Source organism: Maniola jurtina, chromosome 13 (genome assembly GCF_905333055.1).
Source record: "Maniola jurtina chromosome 13, ilManJurt1.1, whole genome shotgun sequence".
In the NCBI taxonomy this organism is placed as follows: Eukaryota; Metazoa; Arthropoda; class Insecta; order Lepidoptera; family Nymphalidae; genus Maniola; species Maniola jurtina.
In genome coordinates, this window is record NC_060041.1 from 11,038,905 (window position 1) to 11,054,559 (window position 15,655).

At 34.7% G+C, this 15,655-nt stretch overlaps 1 protein-coding gene across 1 annotated transcript in view; it reads right to left on the minus strand.

The window, feature by feature from the left end:
• Positions 1 to 457: 457 nt before the first annotated feature.
• LOC123870960 (extracellular serine/threonine protein kinase four-jointed) overlaps positions 458 to 15,655 on the minus strand; it is a 54,912-nt gene continuing 39,714 nt past the window's right edge. The window contains exon 2 of the mRNA XM_045914477.1: positions 458 to 2,483. Coding sequence (XP_045770433.1) covers positions 706 to 2,433 — 1,728 coding nt within the window. The 5' untranslated portion in view covers positions 2,434 to 2,483 and the 3' untranslated portion in view covers positions 458 to 705. The remainder of the gene's footprint in view (positions 2,484 to 15,655) is intronic.

A 15,655-nucleotide genomic window follows, 5' to 3' on the forward strand; every position in this document is an offset into this window, starting at 1 on the left:
ACAGCAGTTTTACATATTTACAATTATTAATATAATACAAAATATCTAACAGTTTTAAATATCACCACAAACAATAATTACTGGCACATATATTTATTTTTACAATAAATAAAGATATTTGGTATCGAAAAATGCTTATAATTCTAAAAAAATATTACATGAAATTGCTCGCACTTTATTTTACACATAACATTTATATTATTTTTGTGCAACACCATACTAATCCATACTAGTATTATAAATGCGAAAGTGTGTCTGTCTGTCTGTCTGCTACCTTTTCACGGCCCAACAGTTAAACCGATTCTGACGAAATTTGGTACGGGGTTAGCTTATATCCCGGAAACGGACGTAGGCTACTTTTTATCCCGGAAAATCAAAGAGTTCCCACGGGATCCCAAAAACCCGTCCGCTTAACCGATTTGTATGGTTTGGTACCGAGGTAGCTTACGTCCCCGTAATTGACATAGGCAACTTTTTATCCCGGAAAATCAAACAGTTCCCGCGGGATCTTCAAACACCTAAATGCACGCGTATGAAGTCGCGGGGATCCTCTAGTTTTACAATAAAATAACTTGTCATCGGTAGAAAGATATGGAACATTTTAGGATAAAAAATGTATAAATTGTTGCCCTTCATACACCAATTAAAATTATTTAATAAAATGTCTAGGTTAGTAAGACTTCAGTGCGAGCATAATTGGAATCTCTATCTAGTATTAAAAAAAGTCTGTTCACACTTTTCTATTTGACTTAACACCTTTCCTATCCTCTCGTGTAAAATCTTTGCATTTTTCTCCGGCAAAGGTGGTAAAATGTCTCTAATAATTGCATTGTTTTTCTTATGATATATATCACTGAGTTTCGAACCGATTGATGTGTCGTATAAAAGCTTTAAAGCATCGACTGTCTTTTTTCTAAAAACACACAAATTATCAAGCATCAGACTATGATACATGTTATATTTTTTCAGCAGTCTATAACCGTGTAAAAGTCCAGATTCATTGTCCAAGAACAGCAAAAGTCCACTGTCCATTTTTCTTGCCAGATTGTGTGCTGGACCATCCATGATATTTATATTCCATTGATAATTAAATAAATTATTTACAATTCTATCTAAATTCGCCGTCAAGTAGTCAAATATTATGAGATCAGACCATTGCGCTAACTCCACAAACAAGTCTATAGTTTTTCTATTCAGTTTCGCATCTATGTACTCGAAATTTTCTACTTCTTCCTTCTTCGTCTTAACATTTTTCATTCTCAATTTGTCTATCAAAATTTGCTTACTGGTATCACTTGTAGCATTTTCTTTAAAGGAAATTTTAAAAACATCGATTTTGTTCAAATGTCTTGTGGAAGGTTTAAAAATTTCAGGTATAGTTGCTGGTTCTAAGCTTGGTATGTACTGAGTTAATACTACAGCACGATTGGTGTTCCATTGCGCTGTGGCGATATCATTAGATACACTTTGCCATAGTTTATCTTTTAAATCGACGACTTTGACAACGGAGGGAGCAACATTTGTTAAATTTAACAATCTTGCTACATAGAAACTAAAGATTTCTCCCTGTATTTGATCCGTATTCTGTCTATAGCGCACGCAAGCTTGAATCCCATCTTTAAAAGTTACTAATCGATTCTGCATTCTTCCACAGCCTGTTTCCATTTTAACGATTTCACTTTGGTTTACATATCTCTCCCATATTTCAGCTGAATTCTCGCCGTAACCCTGAGGCATTGAGTTTTCTACTTCGGGACCCCAGTAAATGTTTTGGTATAGAACTGTTTCGTCATTGGGTACATGTGAAGTTGTATTGACAACATTCATTATAGTGTGCTTATGACGAGAAACTTTATTATCTTTTAAAATTTCTTTCATATCGTCCGTGAGCCCTTTTGGATACACGTCCATGTTGTATTTATGAGGTTCAATAGCACCCGTAAACGATACCGTCGCAAATCTGTCTTTTTCTTTTTCGGAAAATATAAAATCTTTGTCTACCTTAAAATTATCAGTCAATTTTAGAGAATTTAAACTTCTCGAATGTCCATCTCGAGTAGTGTTTATTCTCACTAATTTTCTAGGATTGTAACTAGGAGAAATCACTCTTGTTTCAGGAGATCCCACTATTGCAACTCCGATAAGTAATCCTAATATGAAACTTAAGCAAACACTAATAAAACAATAGCTATAGAAACCATATTCCCTTTTCATGGCCACCCTTGATAGTTCTTTTTTGTATCTGAAATTATTATACAGGATGTAAGGATTTTTGCTTCTGTAGCAATCCATATCAGCGGATGCTATTTTTAATCTGTTATGTCCTGCTGTTTCAGTATCTTTTTCAATGTCTTTTAGAGAAGGCAGTCTATCGTTTCCACATCGTTGATCTATGTCTTTTCTATCCTCAACAATCTGTGTTAATGTCGCCATGTTGTCAGCAGGAACTCTTATTCTCCTCGCTTCGACATTTTACTCGCGATCTGCAACAAGACAAAATAAAAGTTAGTCCAGGCTGCTAACACTGCGCAAGACAAGTCTGCAAAACTCTACAGACCTGTCATAAACCCTGAAGGCATTTAAGAGTTTGTGAGCGTGTTAATAAAAATTATTACCATATAAAAATGGTGATTATAAGGAGTCGTTTGACGCCTCAGGTGTTATTACTGGACATATTCTATTAAAATTACGACGTTGCAAAATAGATACAAACAATTTAATTCCTTTTTGTATACCTATCTCATGACTATCACATATCACAATTTGCAGGCTCGATTCCCGTACATGTCATACAGATCTAATATATGTCGTTATATGAATGAACATGTTTATCATTCCATGTGTCGAAAACCAAACAGGTTTATATTATGTATATCGGACCCAGTTATTATCAACTCTCATCAAAATATGATAATCATTTAAAACGCACCTACTATATACCTATATAAATATTTAATTTAAAACAAGTGTTGCAGTTATGATAAGCTTATTTAGTAGAAATTCAATATTTTTTCGCCTTTGTTAAATTATATGGTGAAAAATTTATGTTAAATTAATTGGAGCAGATTGAACACTTCGTGTGACTACGGTAAATTATTTCGTTTAAATTTTATGTTAAATTAATTGGACTGAAGAATAAACACATTGAACCGTCGATCCGATTACGATTTACGGTAAATCATTTTGTTTAATTAATTGGACTGGAAAAACGAACACCTTTAAACACCATTACGGTAATTTACTTCAGTAATTTTAGTATAAATACAATATTTAGTCGTGCCAAATTCATGTAAAAAATTTAGGAAACACTTTATTGCACACAAAAACACATATAAAGGAACACAACACAGAAAGAAGAAAACAGAAAAAAACAATTGTGTGCAAAGGCGGCCTTATTGCTTGGAGCAATCTCTACCAGGCAACCTTTACTGAAAGGAGAAGCTAAGCTAGTGTTGGATATTATATAGGTATTCAATTTAATGATGAAACCGCAAAGGTTCATTTATCATACTACGCAAAAGTACAAAGGAACATAGGTTATATCTTAGAGAGCCCTTAATTGCTTACTATGATATTGAAATCCTATATAAGGAATTACTCACATTTTATACCTATTTAATAAAAATAATATACCTACTCGTAACAGTAATAAATTCAAAATTCTAAATATTTTTATTCAATTCAACTTTTACAAGTACTTCTGAATCGTCAAAAGGTTCGGAATGCCTTTCCTACGGAGAAGAAAATAAACGGTCTAAAATTACCATTGCTAGAAAAGTAGTATTTTTACATAGTGTAATATTTTTAAGGTTCATGTATGTGTGTTTCTTTATTCCACCATAACTTCCAGAACCTGAATAGAACAAATGCGAATGTAGCGATTGTATGGCGCTATTTTCAAATTCGAAAAAATTTCACTTTTAGGCAGGGTAGTCCTGTTTTTTACTTAACACAATATTAGTTTTCGGTATCTACTATCACTTCAATTTCCAAGCTCTTCAGACTCAATATAATTATTTGCATCATTTTGCGTTGATATTTCGTTTGACATGTTGAATACATACAAACTATTCTGCTAAATTTTTATCCTCGCCTCGTATAATATTAGCTACTGTGACTAATTAATTAATTATGCATTCTAGTTTATTATTTAGTCTAGCGTGTAGCTTCTATGTTGAGAGGACATTGATTAAATCACTATTTTCAATTTGCAGTAAATGTATTCATTCCATGGTGACATTTTATGATGACATCTGTTTTATCGAAAGGCGTACAGTCACGCGATATCAAAACCAGCTTTATTGTTTTAACAGGGCTCTCTCCGTCACTTACTCCATACAATCGTAGTTCCAATTTCATTTGAATATTAAGCAACCAAAGTCCATGAAATTTTGCAGATATATTCTAGAAACTAACATCTGCGCCTGTGGTGTTTTAGAATTTTCTAAAAATATGTAGTTTTAAAATTAAAGGAGCTCAAAGATTTGTATGTGAATTTTACGCGTAACTTTGAAACCGAATTTTTAACAGAAATCTGGAAAACCACAGGCATAGATTTAGTTTCTAGAATATGTGTGCAAAATTTCATGGACTTTGGTTGCTTAATATTCAAATGAAATTGGAACTACGTTTGTATGGAGCGAGTGACGGAGAGACCCCTCTTAACGGTTATTGAAATATAACAGACGCCCGCGACTTTGTACGTAGGCAAAACACTTATTGTGATTACAGTTACGAAATTTCCCAATCATGTTTGCCAATCACTACTAATATTTTATGTACCTACGTGAGATATAGGTACTTTCGTTTGTTGGTTTATCTAACTGAACGTACCAGTGAGTCAATGTCAATGTGGTTTGTAGTTTAAGACATGGAGAGTGACATTGGCTACTTTTTATCCCGGAAAATCAATGTGTTCCCGAGGGATTTTTAAAAACCTAAATCCACGCCGATTAAGTTTGACTAAGTAAATCGTTTAAACGGATGAGTAGTGAAAAGCTAGCTAACAGACAGAAAAACTTTCCCATTTATAACATTTTAGTATGTATATTCATTATTTCAGAAGTTTTAAGACTCTTTGAGACCTCGAGAGTGACACTGGCTACTTGTTATACCGTTAAATCAAAGTGTTCCCAAGGGATTTTTAAAACCTAATTATCCACAGTGATGAAGTTCGACTAAAGTAAATCGTTTAAGTGGATTGGTCGTAAAAAGCTAGCAGACAGACGAACAGAAATACTTTTGAATTTAAAAAATTATATGTACGTACCTATGTTCATTATTTCATAAGTTATAAGACTCAATCATGAATCAATAAAGTAAACAAGCTTAAAATAAACTACCGTATTTTTAACTAAGATATAGCTGTAACTGTTTTTTTGAACATAAAATAAAAACAGATGTATCATAAATGATTTGTTTTCCGGTAACCTGAAACCAACCGAGCGCGGGTGCGTGTGTGTGTGTGTGTGTGTCGGTGAATGTAATTTAGGAGCCATAGAGAACTCGTGATTCAATACGTAAATCAATTTTATAAATTAGTATGCACTTTATAAATATTTAATTTTATGATATAAGTGCGTTTTTATTAATAAAAAAGAAGTTTCGAATAATAATACTGATCGGAATTGTGGTAATGCTGTCGTAGTTTGATTCATTTCTTTTTTACCCGATTGCGGGAAGCCCAAAAGGAGCGTTATATGTTTGACCTGTATGTGTGTATGTATGCCCGTTCCTATGTTCGCTCGTAACTACCTACGAGCGGACAGGAACGGGCCTATGACATACAGACAGACACGATTACGTCACGATATCGTCTCGTTAGTTATAAAGGCGCCATTAATACACAGCTCAGTAATGAAGTGGCCACGTCAAATAAATACCTAATCCTACATTTGATTGACGTACGTACTTCTGTCTGTGTTAATATTATAATTGCCTCCGATGTCCCGATAAGAGCTTTTTATTAGGATAAGTCTTTCCGGACCTGGAATATTTCGAATTGTATGTAATCTGTTCTCAGTAAGTATAAAATATTTATATTTGACTAGTTTAAGACTGCGACTTCGTCTCCACGCGGACGAAGTCCTAAATTTTAAACCCCTATTCAACACTTAGGGGTTGAATTTTCCAAAAATCCTTTCTTAGCAGATGTGTATGTCATAATCTTGTCATAATAGCTATGTGCATGCCAAATTTCAGCCTGGTCTGTCTAGTAGTTTGAGCTGTGCGTTGATATTCAGATGCACTAAGAAAAGATTTTTGAAAATTCAACCCTTAAGGGGGTAAAATAGGGTTTTGAAATTTGTGTAGTCCACGCGGACGAAGTTGCGGGCATAAATTAGTTCTAACAGAACCCTTTACTTTCTACAAATTAAAGCATCGTCAAACATATGCCCATAAATTTAACTAGGTAGGTACTATTAGAGTTTTTTTTCAAGATTTGCACTTTTTATCGACCTGCAAACTCAATAACTTCTCCGAAAATTGAAGCAAAAGAAGAGAAGATAGATGAATACATGCAAGAACATAGTTAAATAAACACGGATATATCTCAAAACAACTCAAGTCTGTTGTCTTTTTTTTAGAAATTCAAAAAAAAAAATCAAAATATTTTATTCAATTAGACTTTTACAAGTTCTTTTGAATCGTCAAAAGCACCTACCACTGGTTCGGAATGCCTTTCCTACCGAGAAGAACCAGCAAGAAACTCGGCGGTTGCTCTTTTCAAAGATTTGATCGAACTTAAAAGTATAACAACTCAAAGAAACAAGCTAACAGCAAGGAGGCAAGGAGTTGTGAGACTTTTATAAACAAATAACTATATTAGTGTCGAAAATTACACAGTGCAGCTGACGCCCCCCAATTATTAAGTTAACCAGTAATTTTCTAATAATAATTCAATTATAGAGCCCGTGTGACCGTAATTGTTTTTATGGAACCGACCAATAAGTCGGGACGCGTGCGGTTATATCCTAGAGCTGCTATTACCACCAAAATATTATGCTTATTTTTAGTATGGAAAATACAATTTATCTAGTATTTTTTTTTAATTTTTACTCGCAAATATTGTGTTTAATTCTGTAATGGCATTTAAATGTTTATCTATTCCTTTCATAACAGTTTTTACTTCATCAGAAGGCAGTGCCTCATATTAGATCGTTAATACGTTTTTGTAAAATTAACAAAGGTTGTACATATATTAAAGATTACAATAATATATGTATTACATTACATGATGCGTCTTTTGGAAAAGGGTAGCACTATATTTAGATCTTTCAATTTAATTTAGTTTAAAGATTGTTTACAACAGAATTACTCGCAATTGTATAATGTTTTATTAATTATTAATTATTAAAATTGTATTGAATTTTATTTTATTTTTTTGTATTGAAATTATTGTTAGAAAAATAGTTAGAAAACATACATTTTAAAAGAAAACTTTTTGAGATTGCGTATTTTTCTAATTTAATTATATATTTTTCTAATAAAACCATCTTTATACGCTAGTGTAAATTTAAGAATGTAAAACAAGCAACTTCTAATTCGTAATTATTTCATTTTACTGAAGAAACACACAGAAAATTATAGCCATTAAAATTCTTAAGGTAGCTAAAATACTACAAATTTGCGATAAAATTGTAAAAAAAAACCTTAATTAGAATCCAAATACACGACTATAAACTCGTACAACACATAAAAAGAAACAAAATCACACTAAAAACAACTCCATACAATTCTATCTTAGTTACCTAACAAGACTTTTTGTGTCGAAACCGGCCACAGCGTTTGGTTTTTTGTATTTTTTTTACTTGACCGCTTGTAGGAATTTTGTAAAACACATTCTATGTTACGGCGTGGTTTGTTTATACATTTTTTTAGTTTAGTTACACCGTTTAACATTTGATACAGTGATATACTAATTTTATACGGATCTTCACATTTCGACTATTTATTAAACGGATATTTAATCGTATACGCGTAAAATCTGGTAGCTTATCAAATTATAGGCTGACCCTGGTATTTCCGGAACTTGTCAAGAAGACTTATTCATAGGTATTCATGTAAATATTGCTATTTTAAACAAAAATAAAAAGTAGGTTTTATCCATTGTATCCAGATTAGCCCGCTTGCGCAGGCCACATTGGACGCAAAGCGAAACGAAACTAAATTCGTTTCGCTTCGCTCATGTCGCTAGGGCGTCTTTTCATACTTTGGTTCACACCGCGAACTAAGGAACTAAACTAAGCCAACGATTCGTACCTTAGGAAGCGAGCGAAACGAACTTAGTTTCGTTTCGCTTCGCTCCCAATGTGACCTGCGCTTTGGACCTCATCATTACTAACCAACATTTTAGCTTGCATTCAAAAGCTAACTTGTAATGGAATAAAAAAAAATAAGTGATTTTTTAAAATACCAACCACGTTTTTGAAACATACTAAAATGTATACAAGTGTAAATTAAAAATATTCAACACCCCCGACAAATCATTTTCAAATAAATAATTATGTATATCTAGGCAACGTCCATCTTGACAGCTTGACATTTGTCAATTGACACTTGAATATTATGAACCTAAGGGTTATCTAACCTTCTTTTCTACAAGAAAACTAGAAAATAGCTGATAACTCTTAAACGGCTAAACCAATTTTTTTGGATTATAGCTAAGAACACTCTCGATCAAGCCACCTTTCAAACAAAAAAAAGTAAATTAAAATCGGTTCATTCGTTTAGGCGCTACGATGCCACAGACAGATACACAGATACACAGATACACAGATACACAGATACACAGATACACAGACACACAGATTCACAGATACACACGTCAAACTTATAACACCCTTCTTTTTGGGTCGGGGGTTAAAAATAATTCACAAGACAAACAGACCTTCAACACCACAAGATTGCTGCACTGACATCCAGTTCCAACTTATATTGAAAACTTTTCATCTCCTTCTAGTAGCAATAGGAAAACACACTGATAATTAATTTCAACTGTCTTCATGAGATACAGCCCGCTGATTGAGAGACAAACAGACGGACGGACAGTGGAGTAAGGTCCTATAAGGTCCCATTGCCACGTTGTCAGTTATAGAACCCTAAAAACATGGTGAAAAACAATGGAAGATTACGACAGAAAAGAAAAACATCCAAACTTTTATATAAAAGTTTTAACAGTTATGTTACAGCTGGGTCAAGTGCTTTACCGACTTTCCCCTCGAGCCATTCTGTGTTTGGCCATTCAAAATAACTTGTCATCGTGCATAATCACGAGAAAGTCCGACTGTCTAAACAATATTGATACGAGCCGAAACAAATATAATATAAGTGTAGACGAGGCCAAATCTGTATATTGTATAGACAGAGCGATTGGGTTTAGATAATAAATTCTAATTTGTGATTGCGTCTCGGTTCACATGATTTGTTTACTTATTATTGGAAAACTAGATGAGGCTCGCGACTTCAGCCGCGTAGATTTAGGTTTTTAAGAATCCCGTGGGAACTCTTATTCTCTGGGATAAAAAGTATATAAGTCCGTCTTCAGGTATTTGAGGAATTATTTATTTTTGACATGTTAATTTTGCAACGTCCCCATTATGTACCAAGGCTACATACACTTTTCAACCACGCATTAGATGAAATTAACATAGAATAGGTATTATGTGTTTTTATACAAAAATCAGTGATTGTTGATTTTATTCCAAATACGATTATTAGGTATGTATCTAATTAAAAAAAACCTTATCAACACCATGAAACCTCGTCAAATTACAGCCGTAAAGACGGTTTAGTTCGCAGAAAATATTCTAAGTTGATACGTTGGAGCATCCCGAGTATTCGCTACATGGACCCGCGGGGGTCTTGTAGACCCAAGTTATTTTAATGGCGCGAAAAAGTGCAGGCTCATGGTATTTCGTTTGAAGACTCCTTATATGAACAAGTGTGAAATAGTCTAGTGCGTAAAAGCAACTATAGATGGTTAGGAATGTTGTCATAATTCAACCCATTGTCGGCTCACTACTGAACACGGGTCTCCTCTCAGAATGACAAGGGTTTTGGCCATAGTCTATACCACGCTGGCCAAGTAGACTTCACAAACGTTTGAGAATATGATGGATAAATCTCAGGAGTTTCAGGTATGCAGGTTTTCACACGATGTTTTTTCTTAACTTTAAAGTAGGTAAGTGATGTTTAATTGTTTAAAACGCACATAACTTTGAAAAGCTAAAGGTGTGTGGCCGAAATCGAAACCACGACCTCCCGAGTAGAAGGCGTACGTCTTAACCAGTAGGCTATGACGGTTTTTTATAAGTGTATTAGTTAGGAATATTTTTATATTTCAGAGAGATATAACATTTGCACACCAATCAGTGTGCTCGAAGCCTAAGCACCTGGAAACCGTTAGCTTTTCGCGATCAGGGCCTTATCGCCTGTTGACCGATCGATCTCATCTTATGTTTCCATTCTCGGAGCGAATCAGCTATGGTAAGCTTTGTTTGTCTGTATGTTTATTGTCTACTTTTATCTAACGTTTTCGCGCTTTTTCGGTTCTTTCAAAATCATCAAAAAAAATCTTAATCATCTTAGATTAATAGGTACATCAACTAAAATTTTATATGCGAAAGTGTGTTTGCTAGCTTCTAACGGCCTCTAGCAATTAAGTACAAAGTTAATTAGATTCATTCCAGGGAAGGACGTACTTTTGGTCGCGGAAAATCAACGAGTTCCCACGGCACAGGATGATTAAAAAACCTAGGTAAATGTACATGGACTAAGTTGTGGGCATCACGTACTTGGTATAGAAATAGTTCGCATTCTGGAGACAGACATAGGTGGGTCATATACTTAGGTATAGGTTGGTCAGAAAATCAATGAGTTCTCACATTGTTTTTTACCCAAAAAATGGTATTGTTGTTTTCAGTTAAGTTTATTAGATATTGTTAAAATATTAGTTAAGTTTACTTAACTAAAGATTTGTGTGGTAAACAGGTATTGTGTGTTGGTGGTAAGTATTGTGTACCTACTGCTTGCTTTTCCTGCTTCTTTAGCAGTGGGAGGGCGGACGGTGCATAACGAACACTGCACTTTGATTTAATTTATTTGCGGATATAAACAGATTTGGCTTGCGGTTCCTTGTGTTGCGCGGTCAAAGTTCTACAGTACAAAACTTTACAAGTAGCTTCAGTATCAGAGAACAAAGCATAAAATACGCGAACGCAGCCGGGGTTATCTGCCAGTTGTGAATATATTCCTGCGAGTGGGTGGACGGGAAGTAAATATGACGTACGAAACGAGTCAATTTACGAAAGTTATTGCCTCCAATATATTGGAATATTGATTTGTTTTGTTTCTGAACCGTTTATTTTTACATGCACTCTTTTGCAAAACAAACTGCGGATGTATGCAGTACAATAAATACCAATCAACGTTATTATACGACTGCCTACCCAAAATAAGAGTGCAATACTTTCAGGGTTTGTGTGGGTGTGTTTATGTAGATATGTGTGTATTTATTATTTGTTCCCCCATAACTTCTAAATCCCTGAACAGATTTTGATATAAGGGGTATCGTTAGAAACCTCACATCATCACAAGTGACAGTGGCTATAAATATATTGTAAATATTGTGCAAATGTGAAATTTTTTACTTTTTAATTCGTTTTCTGGCAGGCCAGCCGTATTTTTAGTTATGTAGGTATGTCTTGTTATGCATTTTTTGTTCCGTATTTGAAAATTCTTAATTATTTCCGTATTGGAATTGAGCAATGATTGCAGATTTGCAGATTTATGTTTATAGTTGAACATATATCATGTTTTAAAGTCTGTTTTTAATCAAAGCAAAGTCAAATTACGTCCTATAGATCTCAGTCAGTCACAAAAAGTTAGGCCATAGTAATTGACATCTCCAAACTACAGTGTGTCGATCGCAATCACTTCTGATTGGCGGTCACTCTCTCACTATTGGCTGAATTGCATTGTTGCAGCAAAAATACCACAAATTTAGCCAATGACAACGATTGAGATTTGAGCAATGACTCTATGCAACCAGCGGATTATGTAGAGGCATACATCTGTCTCGTTTTAACTCTTTCTAAGTCTTAGCTAAGTCAAAGTACCAACGCATGCAGGACCCCAGACTCAGAAAGTTGGTTTATTCGCAATAAAACCCTTGAAAACCAATCCAAGGGTTCAATTATCTCATAAACTAAGTTGGAATCTAAGTTATTCAATTAAGCCATTACCGCATTCCTAGGCAATAAAGTCATAAATGGCAATCAAAATCAACTAGACGTTTCACTGAATGCTCCATTAACCGTATGAGCTGCGACATGAGGGCCAAGTCGTAAAACTACGGTGACCATGAACGGTTTTGTATGCATTTGTATGAGTTTTTTTTTGCTTTTAGCGTTTTTGTGCAGAGTACAAAAAGGAAGAAGTTATATTTTCAAGTAAAATAACTTCATCTAAATAAAATCCACACTTAATATGCGAAAGTGTGTCTGTCTGTCTGTCTACTAGCTTTTCACTGTACAACAGTTCAACCGATTTGATTAATTTGGCACAGAGTTAGCTTAGCTGGGGACGGACATAGGGTACTTTTTATCGTGAAAAATCAAAGAGTTCCCAAAGAATTATTGAAAATCCACGAGGACGAAGTCGCGGGCTTCATCTAGTCATCTAGTATAATATACATACGTAGAGATCATCATCAGACATCACCATCTTCATCATTAGACATTAACCCATTGCCGGCTCATTACTGAGTACGGGTCTCAGAATGAGAAGGATTTAGTATACATAATAAACTATGGAGGACCGGATTGGGCATTTTCAGATGGTCTAGAACATCAGCTGCATCAGCAGTCTAAGCTATCTATTCTTTTTTCATATACCTAAGTAATTTGTTTTATGGCATTTATACCTGAACTTTTAAAATGTATTATTGTACTGTGTAAAAATGCACATACTATTTAAGTCACGGTTAAGCATCACCTAGCTTTAAGTCACGCGACTCATAAAATTATATACTTACCTACAATTCCCGTAACTTGAGCACGAAACGCCGTGCAATAATGGATTTAAGTCACACATATCGTAATGTACTATTTCCTGCACGTTTTCTTAAAAGGAAAATAATTAGCTTCTCACTGAAATGCGTAAGAGGCACAGCCTATACGACCTTGTTACTGGGAACTGACAATAATATTATCATGATTGAGTGAAAATCTAACTCCAAAAGGTCTAAAACACCGTGCAAATCGCGTCGCTTACGCGTCTCTCCGAGAAGGTTTCTTGTGACTTGTTTTTCTTCAAAGCAAACTAAGGAAAAACTGTCTATAGATTTTCTACGCTTGTACTAGTAGTACCTAGTTCCTTGATTTACAATTTACCTACCTACAATACAATAGGAGACCTTAATTCAATTAATGGCTCTCAGCTGCGCCTATTTAGGTACGTAGGTATGGCCTGTACCTACTTGATTCTTGATAGGTACGTAGTACGTACCTATCAGGAATCAAGTACAGGCATAAAGAATAAAGATATTACAGGCCATACGTCGTCCAAGTAATAATAAGCCTTTCCAATAATACGTACCTCGTTTAAAATACATAAAAAATAATAGCTTTAAACGTATTTTTAACCCCCGACCCAAAAAGAGGGGTGTTATAAGTTTGACGTGTGTATCTGTGTATCTGTGTGTCTGTGTATCTGTGTATCTGTGTATCTGTCTGTGGCATCGTAGCGCCTAAACGAATGAACCGATTTTAATTTAGTTTTTTTTGTTTGAAAGGTGGCTTGATCGAGAGTGTTCTTAGCTATAATCCAAAAAAATTGGTGCAGCCGTTTAAGAGTTATCAGCTCTTTTCTAGTTTTCTTGTAGAAAAGAAGGTTACATAACCGTTAGGTTCTTAATATTATGTCAATTGACAAATGTCTAGCTGTCAAGATGGACGTTGCCTTGATACATAATTATTTATTTGAAAATGATGTTTTAGAAAACTCTGATACTTTGGATCGTAGGCGCGGAATAGTCCAAGAAAATCGGTTCAGCCGTTTGAAAGTTATCAGGTCTTTTCGGTCTTTTCTAGTTACTGTAACTTCATTTGTCGGGGGTGTTATAAATTTTTAATTTACACTTGTACACGAAGGATATAAAAATCTACTTTTGACGTGCTGCACTCGAAAACAAATCGCTTTAAAACCAAACACAAAACTGCTAATCCAAGCCAAAATCAACCTTATTACAATTAGGCATGGGTGGTTTAAACTGCAGACTTATTTTTGCAATGTGATCTACATTTTTTAGCGTAAAGTATGCTTTATGCAATGGTGATAAGGTTTTTGAAAATGTTGTAAGCGTGATCGATCGGGCCCACACATTCTTACGAAGATAAGAATTTGTTAAAGATAAAAATTTAATTTTTTCAAGTTCCAGATTTAAAGTGATTTTCACTAGTGATGTTCGTTCGTCTTTACGTAAAAATAAGTATAGTTTAAATATAATATCTTCATTCACTTACTTCTATAGGTATAGACTATAGAGTACAGACTCAGTCAAAAGCATACCGGGAATAGCTCTGATAAAGTAGTGAGTGTTACTATGAAGAGGCTTTTCATATGATTTTCACATTACCCGTGAAATTTTCCATCTCTAAAGTATAGTGCTTAGTTTAAACTTTGCGTCTAAAATCATATTTTCAAACAAGAAATCAATTATAATAATGCCTAGATTTTTTTTATTTTTTTTTATTCAGATACAAGTTAGCTCTTGACTGCAATCTCACCTGGTGGTAAGTGACGATGCAATCTACACTTGACACGGGCTAACCTAGAAGGGGTATGGCAGTTTTTATTAAACCCCCTTGGTTGGTAAAACCCTTTGGTTTCTACACAGCATCGTACTGGAACGCTAAATCGCTTGGCGGCACGGCTTTGCGTGGTAACTAGCTACGGCCGAAGCTTCCCACCACAACACAAACCGATAGACAGAAAAACAGACAAATAGATCGATATCCTCAACGTTCAATATCTCTAGTAAGATTTATTCACGCAAAAGCAAGCACAAAATAAATCAATATTTCAATATTGAACGCAATAACTCTCACGAATTGTACTCGTTCCGCACGCCATATTTACACTGCATGTCCACCCACGCGCTGAAATATGTCACAATTCACGAGTAGGTACCTACCCGCTAGGAAAGCGTAATGCACTGTTCTAGCATGATATGTACATAATATTATCATGCTAGAACAGTACATTACGCTTTAGGTACCTACTACCTACATAATATTGTAGACGGAGACTAGAGGGTCAAAATGATTTCCCTTACCATTTTTTGGTAACGAGCGCAAAACTTCAACAGCTACTTATCTTAGGGGAGAAATCGGGTTATAATTATTTTATCTGAGATTGTCACCCATTACACCTTTGATGGCCATAATCCGAGATCTCATAATAATATGAACGCATCCACCGGTGCGATAATTTGGTACAGAGAGGACGATCAAGGCCACTTTTATCCCGGAAAATCAAAGAGTTCCCAGTGGATTTTACTAAAAAGATTAAATTCAGCGGGCAAAGTCGCAGGCGTCATCTAATACGATATATTTTATTGATTAAATCTTGAACATATCGATTAAACCCTTAT